The following is a 21,668-nucleotide window of genomic DNA, read 5'->3' as shown; positions in this document are numbered from 1 at the left end:
TGCTGCCATCTTTCAAAGCCACCTAAATAAGTAACAACAGGATGGTAAACAAACCTAATCCTTACAATGACAGGTGTGCAGGGTAGCTCGAAACAACCCAAACCAAACACCAGCCTATATATTGCCATGCCTTTTTAGATGACAAAAGCCAGTAAACCATGCTCCGTCAGACACTCGCAACCACACAGAGTTATTTTCTTACTTTTTTACTCCCGTGGAGCTGCGTGCGGGTGCCCTTAGGAAATTAATGGGTACATATCGGCTGTATGGACTCACCGGCATAGCTGAGATTGACAGGTACGCATGGGCAAATGTGGCGCAGACTGTCATGCACACATGCACCTGTCCCTGCATAAATGTCAAATTCAGCTGTGCGGGTGAGTCTGTTCACAATCTAAGAGCACCTGTATGCAGTGGGAGTAAAAAAACAAAAACTGCTCTGCGTGCTGCACGGTACTGAGTGCCTTTATGAATAAGTCCCTACAAGTACATTTGAAGGATTAGACTACAATTAAAAAGGCGGGTGATTCCTACAGCTGTTTACGCTGCCTGTGAGCAGGTAGCTGAGGTCGCCAAGCCATGTACACTTCAATGGCATGTTGGCAGCAGCTGCAGCTATCCGTGACTGTCCTCCCAGCCAGCAATTACCAGCAGTGATCACTGCTGGAAGTACACAAATTGCATTCAGCAGCCATCACCGCAGGGAATTACGGGCTGGGAGGACAGCAACTAATTGAAGTGTACAGGGCATTGGGCCCTAGCTAGCCGCTCACAGGTGGCCGAAACAGCTACACGAATCCTGCCGCTGTCATTTGCAAATTTTGATGGGAACAATAATGTCTTGGAGTTAAATTATTTTTAATCCGTGGTTCTATCAACAGACAGAATAAAGCAATTAGACATGTAAATTGATTGATTAAAAAAAAAAAAAAAAAAAAGAAAAGTCAAACAACTTTTCCAATCAGAGCATGCACAGGAAGTCTGCTAATATCAGACGATGATTGCAGATATCCAGATTGCTGGCTTATCCTACTGAAATCAGCATTGATAGGAAGCAATCTAACAAACATGGGTTCTTTAAGATACAATAAAAATGAACTGCAAGCAAACAGCTAAGTACAAAGTTGAAAAAGATATATGTGAACTGTGTTACCTGCCACTGGATTTGTAATTTTGCTCAGTCATATTAACAGGGCACCCCAGCTAAATAGCACGGGCAGGTCTTACAATTTGTACTGCAGTTAAACAATGCCGTCTGGTCTAGGACCAGCTCAGTACTGTGATTGGCCAAAAAAGGAACAGTAGGACACTAATGGGACAAAACAGGTTTGCATAATATCGCACCGCTCTGGGTGGCTATGCAAGTCACCGAACTGCAAGCACAAGGCCCCACTCTGTTGTGCAGTGACTTGAATGAGGTGTCACATTGTACACTTCCAATGTTTGTTCAAAAACGTGTAATGTGTTAAAATATGCATCACATCGCCCCTGCCGCACAGCTCTGCAGCCCAAAACTCTATGCAAGCAGCAGGGTTTTGAGCTGTGAGCTTGTGTAAATGGGCCCTACAGCTTTCCTTTCAAACCCTACACTATAAGTGAACAAGGAGAAAGGACAAGCAGGAGACCTATGAGCACATCAGTCTTTCACTCTGCTGTCTACTCCTATCACCATGCTTCTTGCACAGCAGCACAAATAGTTGCCTCCTTGTGCTGCTTCTCCCTTCACTCTAAGCTCTGCTGTACAGCAGACTGCAAGCTTATACCAAGTCCCGATACATACACTCCTTGTATCAAAAAATTAAATTCACCTTTAGCCTCCTGGCGACGATCCTGTGATCCTCCTCCTTTGCAGAAATAGGGCATTGCTTTTTTTTTTTTTTTTTCTTCTTCTTCTTCTGTTTACTTCTCTTTTTTAAATTTAAATTCCGCCCTGCCTCCCCATGCACGTCACTCGCCTTAGGCCCGCTGTGCCTTTCGGATATGTACATCACATATCCCAGGAGGGGTTGGCTTTTATATTCAAGAACAGCCTATCGGTGTGTCATCGAGAGGCCCGTTGGCTCTCCTGGGTTCAGCGGACTGGCCTCTCAATGACGCACCAATAGGCTGTTCTTGAATCAGTCAGAGAGAAAATAGTGGCGCAGGACGGAGCTGTGGCTGGGCATGAGAGGATCTCAGCGGGACAATGCTGGATCCACTGGATGGGTGGGTATCTGAAATGTACCACCATCAGGTAATCAATGCCAAAAAAATTAAAAATAGGGAGGTCGGCCGGAGTTCCTCTTTTAGATATATTAATGAATACAGTGCTGCAAAAATGTATGTCTTTTATATCAGCTTGTAGTTCAGCATTAACAAATCATATGCAACACACACATCTATTTCTTGTAGAATACATTCTGATGAATTTAGAGCCAACAATAATGAGAATTTGTGTTGTGGAAAAGAGTTTTGTACATAAGAGAATGTTGAGAACATTGGGAACCAAGAGCCCATCCTGCCAGCACAGCATTTTTTTGGTTACTGTAATAGTATCCAATTACTGTGTGAGTATTGTCTGTGCTAGCTAAAGGAACCCTTCTACACAAGGCTTTCTGATTACCGGTAGCTGTTTCTACACAATCAGATCCTCCATTTTTTTGGGGGGGATTTTTTCTAACATACACTAATCAATGCTGATCATATGAGCTCAAAATAGGTTTGGCCCTTACCAGTTCATGAAAACTAGCTTATGAAATTCGAAAATCTGTTTGCCCTCTTTTACTGTACTTACCAACATACCCACATATACAACGATCAAGGATTAAAACCTGTCTCTTTTTAACAGAGATTTAATATCCATGTTATGAATTTTATATCAGATGTTTTTCCTATCCTTCTAAGATTCTGCGATTGCCCAAACAGCTTCACTTTTCTACAGTACAACTCCCTACTCCTTCATCTCATAATCTATCTTTTTATCCCTTGGTGCAAAGAATTAAGCCTGTAGAGCAGTTTTTCTAAACCTTTTAACACAGAGGAACCCTTGAAATAACTTTCTGTTTTCTGGAGGACCCCTGCTGATAATTACTGTATCTAAAGCTCGATGTACATTAGAGGGATTGTTAATTGGGAGAATGCTTCTTACATTTTAGGTCAGTGGGAAGAATCCTACTCTTACAGATCTTAAAAGATCAGTGATGTCAGTGGGAGCTCATCTGAAACACAGAAATTACTCCTTGCTCAAGGAACCCCCGGCAACCTCTGGAGTAACCATATGTCATAGAGGTAGAGGGAACATTTAAGGCACATGTGTCTAACACAAGGCATGCAGGCCGAATCCAACCCACCAGACTATTTCATGTAGCCCTTGCACCTCTCCTGCAGCTGCGGCACCCCGCTCGTCTATGTCCCCACCTTGTCTCAGCAGTCAGCAGCAGAGAAGGACAGAACTCCTCCTACATATCTGTGCCTCTCTGCGCAGCCACAGCACCCCCTTATCTACAACTTCCCTGGTCTTAGCATTCGGCATTCAGACTCTGGTAGCTGCCTCCAGCCCTCCTCCAAACCTTGCACTTTCTGAGTCCTAGGTCTGCCCTCAGCATCTTCCTGGCTGTGGCACAAGGTAAGGAAGGGGTGCACTGTGATGTAACGGATGGTGGGGGACACTTGACTTCTGAAGGGGGGGGGTGCTCTGGGCTTATGTCAGTTTGCAAATGTGGTCTGCTTTCAGGTGCATTCTGCTTTGTTGGAGAACAGTTCGAGATACATCTGAGAACATTCAGAGTTCATTGACAGCTGCAATTGATCTACAGTTGATCTCCTTCTGATATGTTTTTGTCCTCCTTGCACTTCCATTGACTTGTAGGGAGGGAGAAGAATTTCCAACCAAAACAAAAGCCCATTGACACAGGCCAAACTGCCCATTGACACAGGCCAAACTGGTACCACCACTGGTATCCCAAAGCTACTATTTGCATAACCTCATACACTGCCATGCTGATTGCCCCAAATTTGCAAAATTGCAAGACTGGGGCAGATGTAGGTGAAAACATGGGCATTTGTTACTCACAAAATAGAGCTTGGACATGTAGCATTTCACAAAGTAGACAAACGAACATATTTCCAGAGTGGAGTTTTAACTTCATGTAGCAAAAGTGCATCACTGACTGCTTGGCAATGGCAGCATACATTTAAAAAGTGAAATAGATATCTGCATTTTAAATCTTCTTTACAGCACTGTGATCTTGCCCTCATGTATGACAAATTTGTTTAAAGCGACCAAAGGTTCACTGAGAATTACAAGGAGTGAGACATCTATCTGTCCTCAAAACAATGTGTGCAAACCAGGGAGAGCCCCTCCGTGTTTCTACCAATTTAGCTGACTGATGAATGCCGTACTTGCTCAGTAAAGTCTTGCTTTCCTTTTTTCTATCCTCTTTTGGTAGTAAAGATATTGAACGTGTTGAAAAACCTCTTCTTTTGATAGTGATCATTCTGCATGATCAGTAGTCATTACTCTGCCTGTCTGCCTGCCAGTATGGCCTGATTGTAACATGCAATGCTCAAAACAGCTGTATCTCCTGATTTATTAACTTACATATGGCCAACAGTAGAAGTAAAATACTGAGCATTTGCTATAAATTGTCTAAAATTCAGAGGGGAGGGGGGGGGGAATTTTCTCTTCTGAAGATTCCACTATGTATTAGAAATAATCTTATTATTTATAGTTTCATAGTGCCCATGTGTCTTTGTATGACAACCATATGCAAATTACATAATCTACCAATCTAATAAAATGATTAAGACATAAAAGCATTGTAAAAATTAAAGAGAGAACCATTTCATTGAAGAATTTCCAAGCACTTTCCACATGACTCTCAGGAAACATATGGAAAGTTGAACTAGAATTACTATTGATGATCCCAGAACACGTCTCAAAGGACAGCAACAGAAAGCAAAAGGTATGAGCTTTTATGTTTGCAAATCTGATTGATATACCCAGGTATTCTAAATGAGGAGTTGAAGTAATTTGAAAGGACAACAACAGTTTAAAGTAGATCTATAACCCAATCACTAAAATCTCATATAAAATCTAATAAGTTAAAGCAGAAGTAAATCCATCGATTTAACAGGTTCAAATACAGTTACATTCCCGGCACGTGCTAGAAATGTAACTGTGACATTGGATGTGGTCTTAACCAAACTGTCAAACCATCCAATGGCTGGTGTCATAACTAATCACATGTGCCAGCATCATGGCAGTTGAAAATGATGGTGAAACTGTATATTTTATATTACTGTTGGTTCATATTGTGGCTCACTAATAAATTCTAGGCCTCCAAATCCTGGTCAAGGAGTCATATAAGGACATAAGCATTGCTTTACCATATACCAAGGGAATGTTATTATTAACTGGTCAACTCCTCGCCATATTGCCAAAGGAGTTGGCTGGGGTGGGCTTTTCAAGTTCTATATTACCACAGCAAAATCCTATACGGTCTTATGGCCCACAGACATGATCCAAAAAATCTGAACAATCCGAAAAATACACTTTTGACACGATCGTACGATAATCAGATCGTTAGTACAGAGCTTTTGAGCGCCTATCATGACAGTTCATCCAATATTATCTGATCGGACAAACGTGAAAATGTTTCTTGTACGATACCAGATCGTATGATTTTCGTTTAACTAATATAGTTGTTGTCTGAAAATACAATACAAATACACTACAACACATGACATCACTTCGGATTTTTTATTCTGTCGTACGAGAATTTTCGTAACTTTAGTAAACTCTTCAGGTTTGATATAAGACTAGCATGCAAAAAAAAAAAAGGAGACGATCTGTCGTCCGATTTTCGGATCATGTGTGTACGGGGCAATAGTCTCACCCAGAATGGCCATTGGGCAAGTGTGTGGTCTTGATTACCTGTGCCATGTTGCGTAAGAACAAACAGGGCTCCATGGTGGGAAAAAGCACCTTAGCATCAAGTATTCTTGATATTTTCTTTATCTTTATCTGCCATTACTTTTAATAAATGTTATACTTTTAAGTATTTGTGTAATCTCTCTTTGCACATATCGAACACGGCCCCAAAAACTTGACAAAACAGAAGATTAAACAGAGCGGTGACAGCTGTTGTCCAATTGTACTTTTGTGTTGTCGCCCTGTCAAATGTTGCCCTGACGGTAACTGCAAGCAATCATGCTAACACATGCTCGGCTCGGCTAACACATCCTAGGCATGGTCTTCGACTCTCACCATCAAAAAGCTGTGCTAGAGCAATGGTGTGCTGACCCTGGAGATAGTCAATGTTGACATGAAGTAGCTAAAGGAGGCTGAAGGAGATGGCTCCAGTGTCTGTATCAAAAGAATACGTTGCCATTCTTAATTCCTTAGGCAGGTAAAACAGTAATCATTTATTCACTTTAAGTGCTTGATTTAGACACTCAGCCCTACCATAAAGTAGCCAAATTGGCCTAATCTGATGCGTTTTATCAGTTTAGAGCTATGTCAAGCTGTACAGGTCAATGACTATGGGGTCAATTCACTAAGAGTTATATACTGAATGAATTTTTGCGTTAAAATAACTAATGTGGCATTTAACTCATCAATGTGCAATTCACAAAAAAGCCTGTTAACTACCGCATGAATTTTTAAGTTAAAATAATTAATGCGGCATTTAACTCATAAATGTGCAATTCATTAAAAAAAACGCTAACTCTAAGTTCAAATTTGTATTTTGTGGTATTTAATGTGTGTTTTTGCACATTATTTTAATGCAGTCTGGACCTCCGGCTGCAGCGTAAAGTAAAACATTTCGCATGAGTTTGGGGTGGAGGAACTTGACTGGCCTGCACAGAGTCCTGAGCTCAACCCGATAGAACACCTTTGGGATGAATTAAAGCGGAGACTGTGAGCCAGGCCTTCTCGTCCAACATCAGTGCCTGACCACACAAATGCGTTTCTGGAAAAATGGTCACACATTCCCATAGAAAGGAGGACATAAGAGGATAGCTTTCCAGTGTGAGGAATATCCATTCTTAGTGTTCCCATTGGAAGATTTTCCTACTACTCCTGTTCTAGTGGCAACCTGAAATTTTGGATTTAACCTTACTTTCATCCTCCGTGACATTGATGATCAGGAGTGAATCCCCCAAATGAGGACACAGACAGCAATAGAAAACTGGTTCTAACTCCTTACCACTCTAGTCTATCTAAATGTAAAAAAAAAAAAAGTTTTGCCTTTAGTTTTTTAAATAATCATGTAAACAAGTGTTAACTTTTAATGAAACAATATCACATAGTTTCATTAAGCAATCAGAGCACTTTCATTATTAGTCAGCTCCTGATTCTCTTGTGTCTCTGTTGCTTGTGTCATAGCTATTACAACTGCAGGTAGCACTATCAATCACAGGTTTTAGACTTTGCTGCATAGCAACGAGCATTTGTCATCCTAGTTAGGACTGATCAATGAGTCTTTGCTCACACAGGAAAGGCAGAGGTAATTTTCCACTGCCGTACACAGCAAGAAACTGGAAATCATCTACAGTAGTTTCTGACAGCCACGGCTCACAAGAGTTATAGATTAACAAGGTTATAGTGGGGACAATGGTGCTGCTCATATACATGCTAATCAGTGAGTTCATTGGCTTGGGGTAAAGGTGCAAGGTGCTTTACACTATAAACGCATACAACACCCATATAACTAATAAAAGCAATTTTTTTATTTGTCAAGGTTATGTAAGAGGAGGTAGAATATTGCACGAGTTAAATAATGTTGCTAAGTGGCAATGATCCAAAGTATTCAGATTCTGGGTTGAGAATTTTCAGTCTCATCCATTTGGTAACAGAGCACTTGGTATTTGCAGATCTCCTAAATTAGCTTTATTCCAGAAAGTACCCCCTGAGGTATTTTTTTTTCCCATTACAGGTATATACAGTATCTCACAAAACTGAGTACACCCCTCACATTTATGTAAATATTTTATTATATCATTTCATGTGACAACACTGAAGAAATTACACTTTGCTACAATGTAAAGTAGTGAGTGTACAGCTTGTATAACAGTGTAAATTTGCTGTCCCTTCAAAATAACTCAACACACAGCCATTAATGTCTAAACCTCTAGCAACAAAAGTGAGTACACCCCTAAGTGAAAATGTCCAAATTGGGCCCAATTAGCCATTTTCCCTCCCCGGTGTCATGTGACTTGTTAGTGTTACAAGGTCTCAGGTGTGAATGGGGAGCAGGTGTGTTAAAATTGGTGTTATCACTCTCACCCTCTCATACTGGTCAATGGAAGTTCAACATGGCACCTCATGGCAAAGAACTCTCTGAGGATTGGAAAAAAAGAATTGTTTCTCTACATAAAGATGGCCTAGGCTATAAGAAGATTGCCAAGACCCTGAAACTGAGCTGTAGCACGGTGGTCAAGACCATACAGTGGTTTAACAGGACAGGTTCCTCTCAGAACAGGCCTCGCTGTGGTCGACCAAAGGAGTTGAGTGCACGTGCACCAGAGGTTGTCTTTTGGAAATAGACGTATGAGTGCTGCCACCATTGCTGCAGAGGTTGAAGGGGTGGGGGGGTCAGCCTGTCAGTGCTCAGACCATACACCGCACACTGCATAAAATTGGTATGCATGGCTGTCATCCCAGAAGGAAGCCTCTTCTAAAGATGATGCACAGGAAACCCCTCACACAGTTTGCTGAAAACAAGCAGACTAAGGACATGGATTACTGGAACCATGTCCTGTGGTCTGATAAGACCTAGATAAATGTATTTGGTTCAGATGGTGTCAAGCATGTGTGGCGGCAACCAGGTGAGGAGTACAAAGACAAGTGTGTCTTGCCTACAGACAAGCATGGTGGTGGGAGTGTCATGGTCTAGGGCTGCATGAGTGCTGCCGGCACTGAGGAGCTACAGTTCATAGAGGGAACCATGAATGCCAACATGTACTGTGACATACTGAAGCAGAGCATGTACCCCTCCCTTCAGAGACTGGGCAGCAGGGCAGTATTCCAGCAGGATAACGACCCCAAACACAACTCCATACCCCCACTGCCTTGCTAAAGAAGCTGAGGGTAAAGGTGATGGACTGGCCAAGCATGTCTCCAGACCTAAACCCTATTGAGCATCTGTGGGGCATCCTCAAACGGAAGGTGGAAGAGCGCAAGGTCTCTAACATCCACCAGCTCCGTGATGTCATCATGGAAGAGGACTCCAGTGGCAACCTGTAAAGCTCTGGTGAACTCCATGCCCAAGAGGGTTAAGGCAGTGCTAGAAAATAATGGTGGCCACACAAAATATTGACACTTTGGGCCCAATTTGGACATTTTCACTTAGGGGTGTACTCACTTTTGTTGCCAGCAGTTATATTGTAAAATATTTACAAAAATGTGAGGGGTGTACTCAATATATAGCTGTCAATTTACGCAGCCCTTTACATACATTCACATCAGTCCCTAACCCTCAAGGAGCTTACAATCTAAGGTGCCTAACTCACATACATACACATAATAGGGCCAATTTAGACAGGAGCCAATTAACCTACCAGAATGTCTTTGGAGTGTGGGAGAAAACTGGACTACCTGGAGGAAACCCACTCAGGCACGGGGAGAACATGCAAACTCCACGCAGGTAGTGCCGTGGTTGGGATTTGAACCAACAACCCTAGTGCTGCTAGGCAAACATGCTAACCACTTAGCCACTGTGCTGCCCCCAAAAAATTCTAAGCGGTTGATTTTGTATATGAAAAAGGGGATTCTCAAGGAATGAAGGATGGGAAACTAATGCCGCGTACACACGGTCGGACTTTTCGTCTACAAAAGTCCGACAGCCTGTCCGACAGACTTCCTGCGGACTTTCGGCGGACTTGCAGCAGACTTTCTAACGAACGGACTTGCCTACACACGACCACACAAAAGTCCGACGGATTCGTACGTGATGACGTACACCGGACTAAAATAAGGAAGTTCATAGCCAGTAGCCAATAGCTGCCCTAGCATGGGTTTTTGTCCGTCGGACTAGCACACAGACGAGCGGATTTCGGGGTCCGTCGTACTTACGACGTAAAGATTTGAAGCATGTTTCAAATCTAAAGTCCGTCGGATTTGAGGCTAAAAAAGTCAGTTGAAAGTCCGGAGAAGCCCACACACGATCGGATTACCAGCCAGCTTTAGTCCGTCAGCGTCCGTTGGACTTTTGTAGACGAAAAGTCCGACCGTGTGTACGCGGCATAATGATTTGATCACAAGCCAACATACACGACCTTTCCACAGACAAGACCTCTACTCACAGACAAGCCAACATATATCTGTCCAAAGCTGCATTCCTGTTCATGCCTAGAGAGATGGGGTTGGGGAGGGGGGGAGAAGGAGCATTTATTGTTTCCAGCCATCTATCTGAAGATGGAACAACAGCGACTGAATAAGGCTGGCCATACATTATACCATTTTCTTGTACAATTCTTCCTTTAGATTTACCAAATCCATAAAATATGAGGTCAAACCTAAACACTTTCAATTTGTATGCAATCAGGCAGGCCCTTACACTACACAGTGGAAGGTAAATCTAAAGGAAATTGAACAAGAAAATTGTATAACGTATGGCCAGCTTAGGTTTTCCAATCTGTCCCATCATTTGTTCCCTGCTGGAGAAATTGAATGGCTTGCTGGCCCATTCCTGCTTTTTTCAGCCTGACCGGGTAACTGATTTTTTGCATGTATGGAAGGGTTTACTACTAAATAAAAAGACAAATTCCACAGTGGTATCTTGTGCATACCTTACACCTTTCATTAGTATAAACCCCTACTCCAATAAAAAAAAAAATCCCATTGAATTTGAAGAACTGGTCTATAATACAGATGATTTCAAGCAATATACTGTATATAAGATATACAAATTCACTGGGAATTACCTACCTCATTAATTGATTCACAAGTAATATTCTCTAAAAAGAATTAAACAAACTGAACACTTACGACCATGCTATAAAAAATAACTGCACTGTGACGCTGTACTGAAAAAGAAATCAAGCTAAAACAAGCAAGTCTAACGTTACAAAATAACTGGTGCAATGACTTCGTATGCCTTTAAATAGTTCACAATCAGAAAGATAAAAGAGAATTAAATTCTCAGGATAATTCAATGAATAATGCTGACTAGATGCATTGTTTTGCTGCCAAAGCATACCATGCATTCAAAAGATTACATTTTGCAAAGATTCAGATAAGAACGTGTTTCAAGGCTGATACAAGCAACAAGGACACAAAATGCTTTTTGGTAATACAAAGGAAAATAAATGCCTGAATTAATAAAAAAAAAAAAAAGAAAGAAAAACGCATTCCTCTGTATGAACAGAACAGTTGTTATTTTTGTGGCCTCAGTAACGACTCTGGGTCCTAAGAAAACATATTATAAAGCATGTTAAAGCAGAACTAAACCCTCCTATTCTGTACAGCCAAGCCTCTGTTTGATCTGCAGTTGTCATGGTGCTGCACATGTGATCACATATGACACCTGTCAATTTATTTTTTGACAGTTTGGTCGAGAATTAACCTAAAGTGGAACTCTAGGTAATAAATAAAAATGGGCAAACAGGCAGGATTTTTTAAGGCAGAAGAGACATGTTTTGTCTCTTCTGCATTAAAATGACCTACCTGCTTGTCCACCCCTGCACGGTGAGCTCTGCACGCATACCTTACTGTAGAAATTAGGCAATGCAGAAGCTGATGGATCTCCTGTGCATGCATGGGAGTGATGTCATCGCTGCCCAGCCAATGAAAGCAGCCAGCGACTCATTGATGTTAGCGGCCGGTGGGAAACTGCAGGATGCCGCATTGCTGGAGCCAAAGTGTGTATATTTCCACTTTAAAGTGTAACTATGGCCTAAATCAAAAGTGACATATAAGATGAAGTCTATTACTAGCATTAGCACAGCCAACTGTTTTTCATGAGTCCCCATGTAACTTCCTTTTAACTTCCTTTAACACACCCAGTTGTCCAGCAAAGAGAGCAGTTAAAAAAGAAGTACAGGGTTTACAAAAAAAAAACCTCTATGCTCACCTAGGTGGAATGCTGATCTAGGTTAATACAGAAATGATCTGATGCATCTGTCCCCCGCTGCATCTGCACTGAGCGATCAAAGACTGCTGCTCACTCAGTTCTCCCCTCCGCTCTTTGTAGAGAGTGGTGACAGTCAGTCCGGCTCTCTGCTCTGCCCCTCACTGGAGCACTGGGCTGGGGAGCAGAGGGAGCCACTGGCTCAATCTCCCAGTGGTGCAGCTGAGAGGCTGAGTCAGCTGCTGGTCCAGGTATCTGGGTGGATCCTAACTGTAAAGTCTGGATCTTTCCCCAGCCTGGACTGACTGAGTAACGTCAGCCTGACTAAAAACGGGTCACAGAAGTGCAGAATGAAGTGCACTACTGTGATCCATAGGAGGAGTATAACCAAAAAGCTTTGGCCATACTCCTCCTTTAAAAGGTTGAGACAAACTATTAAACACAGACAGGGGGTTCTTACAATGATCAGCTTTCATTCATTTAGGTACAACTTTATCCTAAAAGGAAAAAAAAAAACTATTGCTGTAATTGCATAACAACTGTTAACTGGAGTTTGCCTATTAGTCATTATAGTCAGGGGACATATAAAGTCCCCTTTCCACAGATATTGCTCCTCCAAAGATACAGAACAGGAGTAAACGTAGCCATCCTAAAGCCTAGTACACACGGACCGAATATTGGGCGGCATTGGCCGGTTTAATAGAAACTGGCTAACATTCAGCCCATGTGTATGACAGCCGGTCCAAGAGAAGCTGGCCAGGTCGGCTGGCTTCTGTCAAAGGGGCATGACCGAAAAAAGGTCTGCCGATTGGCATCCCATCAGCACTCTCAGCCAATGGCTGAGAGCACTGACCGGTTTGTTCTGGCGGGGGGCCATCCCCCTGTCAGAACACAATAGTTCAGTGGGGGAGATTGATGTACTAACATTGCATAGTTAGTAGAGCGGCTCCTCTTGAGCTCTTCAGTTTTTTTTATTCAGCACTCTGCATTGAACAAAAAAAACTAAAAGTGTGTATTAGGCTTAAGACAGAATGTTTGTTACTGGCTGATTACCAGGTGGAAATAAAGTAATAAAAGCTGAAAAAAGAAAACGACTGCAGCCACTGCATTCAACGATTGGTAAGCTACAATATATAATATTTTTTTTTTCGGGTTTTGTTATGCCTTAAACACACTAGTAACTGTAATGCCGTGTACACACGATCGGACATTCCGACAACAAAATTCTGGATTTATTTCCGACGGATGTTGGCTTAAACTTGTCTTGCATACACACTGTCGCACAAATGTTGTCGGAAATTCCGAACGTCAAGAACGCGGTGACGTACAACACGTACGACGAGCTGAGAAAAATGAAGTTCAATAACCAGTGCCGCTCTTCTACTTGATTCCGAGCATACGTGGAACTTTGTGCGTCGGAATTGTGTACATACGATCGGAATTTAGTACAACGGATTTTGTTGTCGGAAAATTTGAGAACCAGCTCTCAAATTTTTGTTGTCAGAAATTCCGACAACAAATGTCCAATGGAGCCTACACACAGTCGGAATTTCCGACAACAAGTTCACATTAAACATTTTTTGTCTGAAATTCCGACCGTGTGTACACGGCATTACAGTTATCATTCAAGACATGCCTTGGGAAACCGTTATATCAGAAAGTTTAATCCTATAAGAATATATATCTATATTATCCCTAAAATTAGTTCCTGCACAAAGCACAGGCAGCCATGGACTCTAGAAGGTAGAAATACATATATACTTCAGCCATGGAATAATATTTACTTTTGATCGGTCACATGGATTGTAGCATACATTAACATGCATGCCTATGCACTTTGCTTGCACTCAGCAGACAAGCCTAGAATCATCCTCATCTCATGGAAGTTAAAAGCCGCCGATGGAATTTCCCTGTGAGAGCTCTGTACTCTAGTCTAAAATGGATTGACATCAATGTTACTAAAATCTAAAGGTAACTACACAAGGAGATACCTATCGAGATGTTTCTAATAATGATTTCAAATGTATTGGGCAACTGGGGTTCCTACACTTTCTGCCATTATAAATACAAGAACCTAAACCTGCTTTTGTAAGTTGTCATGGGACAGCATACCTCCCAACTTTTTTGAGATGGGAACAAGGGACACCTATTTACAAAAGTACGTAGGCATAGGGCACACCCCCTGTCAAGCCCCCTTAAAGGAAAATAATATAAAAAAAAAAGGATTAGTTAAACCCACAACTGCTTTTTTTACTACTACTATTCCTTTATACTGGCTCTTGAAATTTACAGAAGCAGCAATTTAGAAACTGGATGAAAGGTTTAGCACTGGGAAACATTTTTTGAAAGATAAAAAGTGCATTATATATACATCTATATAGATCAGACACAAATGAGGAGGAAAGAGGGACAGAGTGACTTTGTTCCAAATCAGGGACAGTCCCTTGAAATCAGGGACAATTCGGAGCTTTGCGACAGCATTCCACATAGGCCACAACAATTTAGTTAAAGAATAAATGGACTCTGGAAGCTGTGCCCAAAAAAATCCAGCATAGGGCAAAGGCCTAATAACCAGTATTGCCTATGCTCTCCCTGCGCTGGTCTTTCCCTTATTACTGATTTGCCATACCTTGTTCTGCACTGTGTCTCTGAGTGGCCGTGGCCATCTTTGTACAGGCAGAGTTTTGCTTCCTCATGGCAGAGCCTCCAGCAAGAAGAACAGTTAGCAGTACACTAATGACATCATTAATCCTCACTTCAAATCTCCCCAGACCAGCAGTTAGAGGCAGAAGTGCCTTAGATCTTAGTGGCTTCAGATATACAGCTACAAGGCTGTGGGCCCAGGAGTGCCTAGTCACACCCACGTACCAGAAAGTGTACTGCTATTTTTCAGGAAGAACGCTCCACTCCACGACTCCCTGTAATGGGGTTATTCATTTCATACTAGGAGAATGGAGATTTCAAAACTACTTCCACAGCCCTATATCCCATTCCCACCATGTATATTTCTTACCTAGTCTACTGTTTGCCTTTATTCAAAATCCTCAGGGATACCAGACAAGGTTGTCCCCTGTCTCCCCACAATCCCCTGTGCCACCTAATGCACAATGCTTAAATTAGAAGGTGATTTGGGAGTCCTGGACTTTAAATTAAAGCTGAAGTTTAGTATTTTACCAACTCATCTCTCATTAGGGCTCTCTTAACTTTCAAGAGCTAAAAGACCTTGCAGATGTTTTAACGAAAGCCCAGTCTAGGAAGCCACCAACTTTTAAAGCACTCCTGAGACGTCTGTGTTCTTTGTCTTTAGACTCTGTATATAAATATGTGGGTATTTTTCTGCTGAATACTATAACTGAAGTGTCTTAGATAGGCTAAAAAAGCCTACAACATTACAAAGTCCAGTTGAACGTGAATAACTACTACTAGACATACCTAGATTTTGTTTGTGCTTAGAAACTAAGCCCCTCTAAATTATCATAAAACTGGGTTATTGTATATGTAGTGATTCATTAATGACTGGAGGCTGTATAATAGCATCTTGCTTTTTCATACATAAGGGTAGAAATGGCATGGTACAGTATATATTCTATTATATATTAGTACAGTTCTATATTTCTTTAATTTCATACATCTGGAGCCAGCACTTAAGGCTCTGAGTGCAATATCGTCTTCTCAGAAATCTGTTGGGTCAAACAGACTTTCTAGTCTCAACTGCAGTTCAGTAATCTTACAGCGGAACTTTATCCATAACAACTTCATAAAAAATAATGTTCTTTGGCAAGGAACAAACATCCCACATTAATAATTATGCTACCAAAATTAGTATGTGCTGTAAATTGCCTCCAGCATTGCTCCCGTTTCTTCTTGCTAGAGGCTGCCATTTTGCTGAAGCCCAGATCCCCTGAACAGCAGTAAATCATAAAGCAGAACGAAACCCATCGATTTAAGGGTTTAAGAAAAACATTGCTGTCACATTTGCTTCTGTCCTCAACCAAAACGTTGAACCATCAAATGGCTGGTGTCATAGCTGATCATGTGTGCAGCACCATGGCAACTGCAGATCAAACAGAGGCTAAGATAGAAGCTTCCTTGGCTGTACAGGATAGGTCAGCTGTCAGCAGATCAACCTCTAATGCCCCGTACACACGGTCGGACATTGATCGTACATTCCGACAACAAAATCCATGGATTTTTTCCGACGGATGTTGGCTCAAACTTGTCTTGCATACACACGGTCACACAAAGTTGTCGGAAAATTCGTTCTGAAGGCGGTGACGTACAACACGTACGTCGGGACTATAAACGGGGCAGTAGCCAATAGCTTTCATCTCTTAATTTCTTCTGCGCATGTGTGGCACTTTGTGCGTCGGAATTGTCCATACACGGTCGGAATTGGCGCGATCGGATTTTGTTGTCGGAAAATTTTATAGCCTGCTTTCAAACTTTGTGTCGGAAAATCCGATGGAAAAAGTCCGATGGAGCCCACACACGGTCGGAATTTCCGACAACACGCTCCGATCGCACATTTTCCGTCTGAAAATCCGACCGTGTGTACGGGGCATAAGGCTACTTTCACACTGAGGTGCTTTTCAGGCATTTTAGCACTAGAAATAGCCTCTGAAAGCACCTAAAAACTGCCTCCCATTCATTGCAGTGTGTCCTTTCACACTGGGGCGGTGCGCTTGTGGGACATTACGAAAATTTCTGCAAGCAGCATCTTTGGGGCGTTTTGGGAGCGCTGTTAATATCACTCCCAAAATGCCCTGCCCATTGCAATGAATGAGCAGAGCTTCCAAAGCACGTGAAAAGTGCTTTAAAAGCGCTGCAAGATGGGATTTTTAAAATTTTTTGGGGAGTAAAAAGCGCCCGCTATCGGCCAAAAGGCACCGCAAAAGCGCCGCTAGAACAGCGCTAGAGTGCTGCAAAAACAAGCGGCGCTTTAGCGCTAATAGCACAGGTGCTCAGTGTGAAAGTATCCAAAGGTCTCCCAAGTTCTTCCCTTTCGTCTACCTAAACTCAAACCGATAACACACTGCATGAATATCTGTTGTGGACATTAATTGAGATATCTTGGGACTTCAAATCACTGCCTCAGGCATAAATTGCATAATTGCTTGGCAGTATGCAGAAGAGTGGGTGGACATGTTGGGAAAGTAAATATGTAACAGCCAGTTTTATATGTAACATGTGTGCAGAAAAAAATAAAACTAATACGTTGATCCCAGGGGGGTAGCATGTTGCTACTAGGAGAGTATCAAGCAACAGTTCTCTTTTCAATAATAACATATATAGACTGTCAAACTCCTTGTAATATCAAGTTGAAAAAAAAAGGAAAATAAATATATTAGGTTTTGTGTACTTTATGTAATCTACTAGCCTAGAATGTGCATTTATAAGGCTAAGGGTGAACTAGGTCTTTTAGAGCCATGGAGAGCCCCTGCATTAAAATTCTTTATCACTATCAACTTCAACCAAAAGTGCTGTGACAATTTTCTGAGCTTGTTATGACTGGTCTGCACGGTATTCTTATGATGTCATTACCGGGAGGATTTCAGGGCGTCTAACTGCATTGCTGAACACACATAACATCTTGTGGTCTGGTGCAGTATGAAAATAGCAGTCAAAAGGTCACACTCATTTGGGAAAATCAGAGATGTGAAAAACAAGTTCTCTGTATCATGATTTCTTTGGATAGAAATGGATAACATAATATTAAAGCAAATATTATTAATCTTAGATGAATAAAATGGCAAAAATACAGGATAAATATTGTAAAGGTACATTCAACCCCCTCAAGTACCATTCTTTTAGTGTAGCTGGAGAAATAGAAGCAATAATTTAAATAGGTTAAAGAAAATCTGTCATAAACCTGGGCAAATATAATTGACTAAATGATGAATAAAATCATAAGCTGGGGTTACCTTAAAATAAAACAAAAACACATGTCAAAGGAATCAGTAGGTTTAGAGAAAGCCCAAAAAGCCTCAAATGCCCGGCATCTTACAGCGCTATCCATTGCCTCATGGCAACCCCTATGTCACAGTGTCAAACACAAGGCCCGCGGGCCGAATCCGGCCCTCCAGGCCATTTCATGTGGCCCTCACACCTCTCCTGCAGCTGCAGGAGAACTCCAGCCCTTCTCTGGTCCTCCTCCAGACCCCTACTTTCTGATTTCAAGCAATGCATCAAGCTTCTTTCCAGCAGCAGCATAAGGAAAGGGGGTGCACTCTGATGTTAGGGAGAGTAGGGGACTCAACTTCTAAAGGTGGGGTGGCTTTTGACATCTAATGTAAGGGGAGGGGATGCGATGGACATCTAATCTTACAGATACAACCAGCCCTTTTGAGGACAATCATAATGCTGATGCGGCCCACGATGAAATTGAGTTTGACATCCCTGCTCTACATGATACCATTTGGAGAAGACGGAACAGGGGGGGCGGTAATGCATTTCAAAGGAACAATCCTTCTTTGTCAATAACCTCAACATTGACATTGGCCGCTTTCTGACAGCTGCCAAATCTAGTTCCCTATGCTGGCTTAGGAAGCAAAAGCTACTGATGCACATTAACAACTTTGCAGTGTCCATCATCCAATCCTTATGCTGAATGTCAAGAATCCTACATATAAGTGTGCTATTTTAATTGTACAATAAGGCCTCTTTCACACGGGGCAGATCAGTCATGATCCGCCCCGTGAACATCCGCTTGCTCAGCGGGGATCGCTCCGCCGATCCCCGCTGAGCAGGAAGATGACAGGTGCATCGCTGCACGCTGTGCAGCGACGCACCTGTCAGAGCGCCGCTCTCCCCTATGGGGGGATCGGATGATGACGGTCCGTAGTGTCCGTCGTCATCCGATCCGAAAACGGAGGGAAAAGTAGGTTTTTCCTCCGTTACACTTTTCGGATCGGAGCGGGTCGGATGTCAGCGGACATGTCACCGCTGACATCCGACGCTCCATAGGGATGAATGTATGTCCGTTTTTCATCCGAAAACGGAAGGATGAAAAACGGACATACGGATCCCTCGTGTGAAAGAGGCCTAAATGTTTCTTACTATGCTAATGAGGATCCCCCACTACTATTCTTTTGTCGTTTTAGTGGAGTGGAGACACCCTAAGACAGGAAGTTGTGTTAGTGGCTGGATCACCAGGTGAAAATAAATGGAAAAAACAAAAGCCTAAAAAATTGTAAAGCAGCCACCACACATTTGGTAAGCTGCAACATAGTAAAAGTTTGTTTTTGGGTTTATTAATACTGTCAAAACCATGTTTAGCAGCTTCCCTATCCATCAGATAAAGTGACAAAATCTATGATAATTTTTCCTGTTTCACGATTTGTATTTACGGTAAACTAGGAGCACATGCAGTTGTGCCTGCTAAGTTCTCTGCTGTGAGGTTAATTAGTGTTCTCATGGCAAGGGGCATTTTACATCTGGCCATTGCAATCCCAAAGAGGTTCAGGTATTAATTTTAGTGAAAATAAAGCTGGCCAAATGACCTTTAACTTGCTCTTTAGGTCATCTGAATGGGATCCTTTGACAAAAAAAAAAGAAAAAAATGTAAGACATCAATTTTCTAACTTGCTTAGTGTGAGCATTCACTTTTCAGTGGCTGAAAGAGAAGGAAGCTTTCGCCAGACTTCGCCAGACTGCTAATGCGTATTGACAGAATCTGAAAGAAGACTGCAAAAAGTCCCAAAAGTTGGTGACTTGTTCAAGGATGACTATGTCTCATCCCATCATTCTTGGCATGTGTATGGCAACTCTTCGAGCCAGACCTATGTAACCTTTCTACACATCCACCGTTCTGTATAGTCTATGTGTTTATCATGTGAACAACAATCTTCAGGGGACAGAGGGTCTAATGATTTACAAACTCATTATCATATCTTCTTTTGTACAGTAACCTTTACAACAAACTGTTGAACAAATAAAAATGAGTATGAAGGTCATATTGGAACACAACCAAGCAGAATAATACAATGTCCGTGTTATTTCGCAAGTGTGTAAGTAAGTAAGAATGAAAATACCTTCGGAAACAGCATGTGGCTTAATAATGCAGCAGGTGCTTTGAGTAAATGTCGCAGTATTCTTTGGTCCACGGCCTCCACTGGTTGGAAAGAAAAACTCTAACTCCTAACATTGGTTAGAAGAAAACAAAAAAAAAAAAAACATTATAACCATTCTGTGTTTAAGGCAACCCAAAAAAACCTATTCAGGCAACTATTTCTAGCATTATAAGTCTTAAAGTATAACTAAAGGCAAAACATTTTCTTTAGCTTTGAAAAGAGTAGAGAGGGATTAGAACACCTATCAGTTTTTATTGCTGTCTGTGCACCCATTAGAGAGATTCACCCTCTCTAGTTGCCCTGTTTACAGCTATCAATGAAAGTGAAAGCAAAAGAAAATCCAAAGAAAAATAATAGAGGGGAATCTTCCAATGGGGACACTAGTTCTGGTGACCTGGGGGTACCCAATGGATTCCCTTAATTTGCAGGGATTTCCTCTCACTTCTTGTTTTGGATATGGGACAGGAAGTGAAGATAAATATCCCTAATAAGGCACAAATGTCAAAAAGTAAACCAACAGGGTTTATAACCCTCCCTTACTCTATCCAAAAATGAAAAAAAAGTTTTGTCTATAGTTATACTGTAAGGAATATTACTACAACGCATTAAGGTTTATCCATCAAAACGCTCAAAAATCTATCAAGAAACCTGTATGACTAGGGTACTTGACACATTACATGATCTATTAAGTCTTCATATTAACCATTTTCTACTAACAATGCCATGCTGCCAGTGGTAATGGCTTAACAGCCACATGACTATTCAAACCCTCAAGTGGCTTAAAAAAGTATACAAAAATAACCTGTTACTATGGTGAGGGGGAAGCAGTGGGAGCATGTAATGTGAGCATTTCACCGCATATAGGGACTGTGTAATTATATGGATTCCCACCACAAAGAAAGAGTCTATTGCCTCATTAAATATGGATTGATCGCTGCATGATTTAAAAAGAGAATGGAAAAGCTCCCAGAACACCATTTAGTGCCAAATTTAGCTGGTGTAAATATAACCCTCCATTGCGCATATTAGAAGTTCTGAGCACAATGGAAATGAGCATAGAGTGCTATCATATATTTGAAATAAAGGTGGATGCATACAGGATTGCCTATCACCTACATTTATTGTGTGTTAGCAATCTTTTACTTTACATAGGATTGCCGCTAAAAACTGTTGTTGATAACAGACTTTGCAAAAAATGTAAATGACAGTGACCTGCTATGAAGGCAGCTGGTACCCAGTGAGGATCTTCCTGATTCTTGCAAGTCCCATTGTCCTGTAAATGACACTGTACTGTTCTTGCAAGTCCCATTGTGCAGTACGTGACACTTCAGTATAAAGTGTACAGGACACACTCTTCCAGGTCATATTTAAAGGATAAGTTCACCTTTGGGTACATGTTCCACTTGTTTTTAGGATGTAACATGTTCCCAATGCTGCATCAGCCACCCAATCCCCCCCCCCCCCCCTTGTGACAGCAGTACGGGGAGAAGTTGCCTGTACTAGTTGTCACTTTTTGAAATTATATAGTTAGTCAGGTCAAAAATAA

General features: G+C 41.7%; 1 protein-coding gene across 1 annotated transcript in view; it reads right to left on the bottom strand.

Moving 5' to 3' along the window:
* Positions 1 to 21,668, bottom strand: part of NME7 (NME/NM23 family member 7) — a 251,231-nt gene that overhangs the window by 93,279 nt on the left and 136,284 nt on the right. The window contains exon 7 of the mRNA XM_073615633.1: positions 20,084 to 20,189. Coding sequence (XP_073471734.1) covers positions 20,084 to 20,189 — 106 coding nt within the window. The remainder of the gene's footprint in view (positions 1 to 20,083; positions 20,190 to 21,668) is intronic.

The sequence above is a fragment of the Aquarana catesbeiana genome, linkage group LG02 (assembly GCF_042186555.1).
Source record: "Aquarana catesbeiana isolate 2022-GZ linkage group LG02, ASM4218655v1, whole genome shotgun sequence".
Lineage (NCBI taxonomy): Eukaryota > Metazoa > Chordata > Amphibia > Anura > Ranidae > Aquarana > Aquarana catesbeiana.
This window is presented reverse-complemented; position numbering and strand designations above follow the sequence as displayed.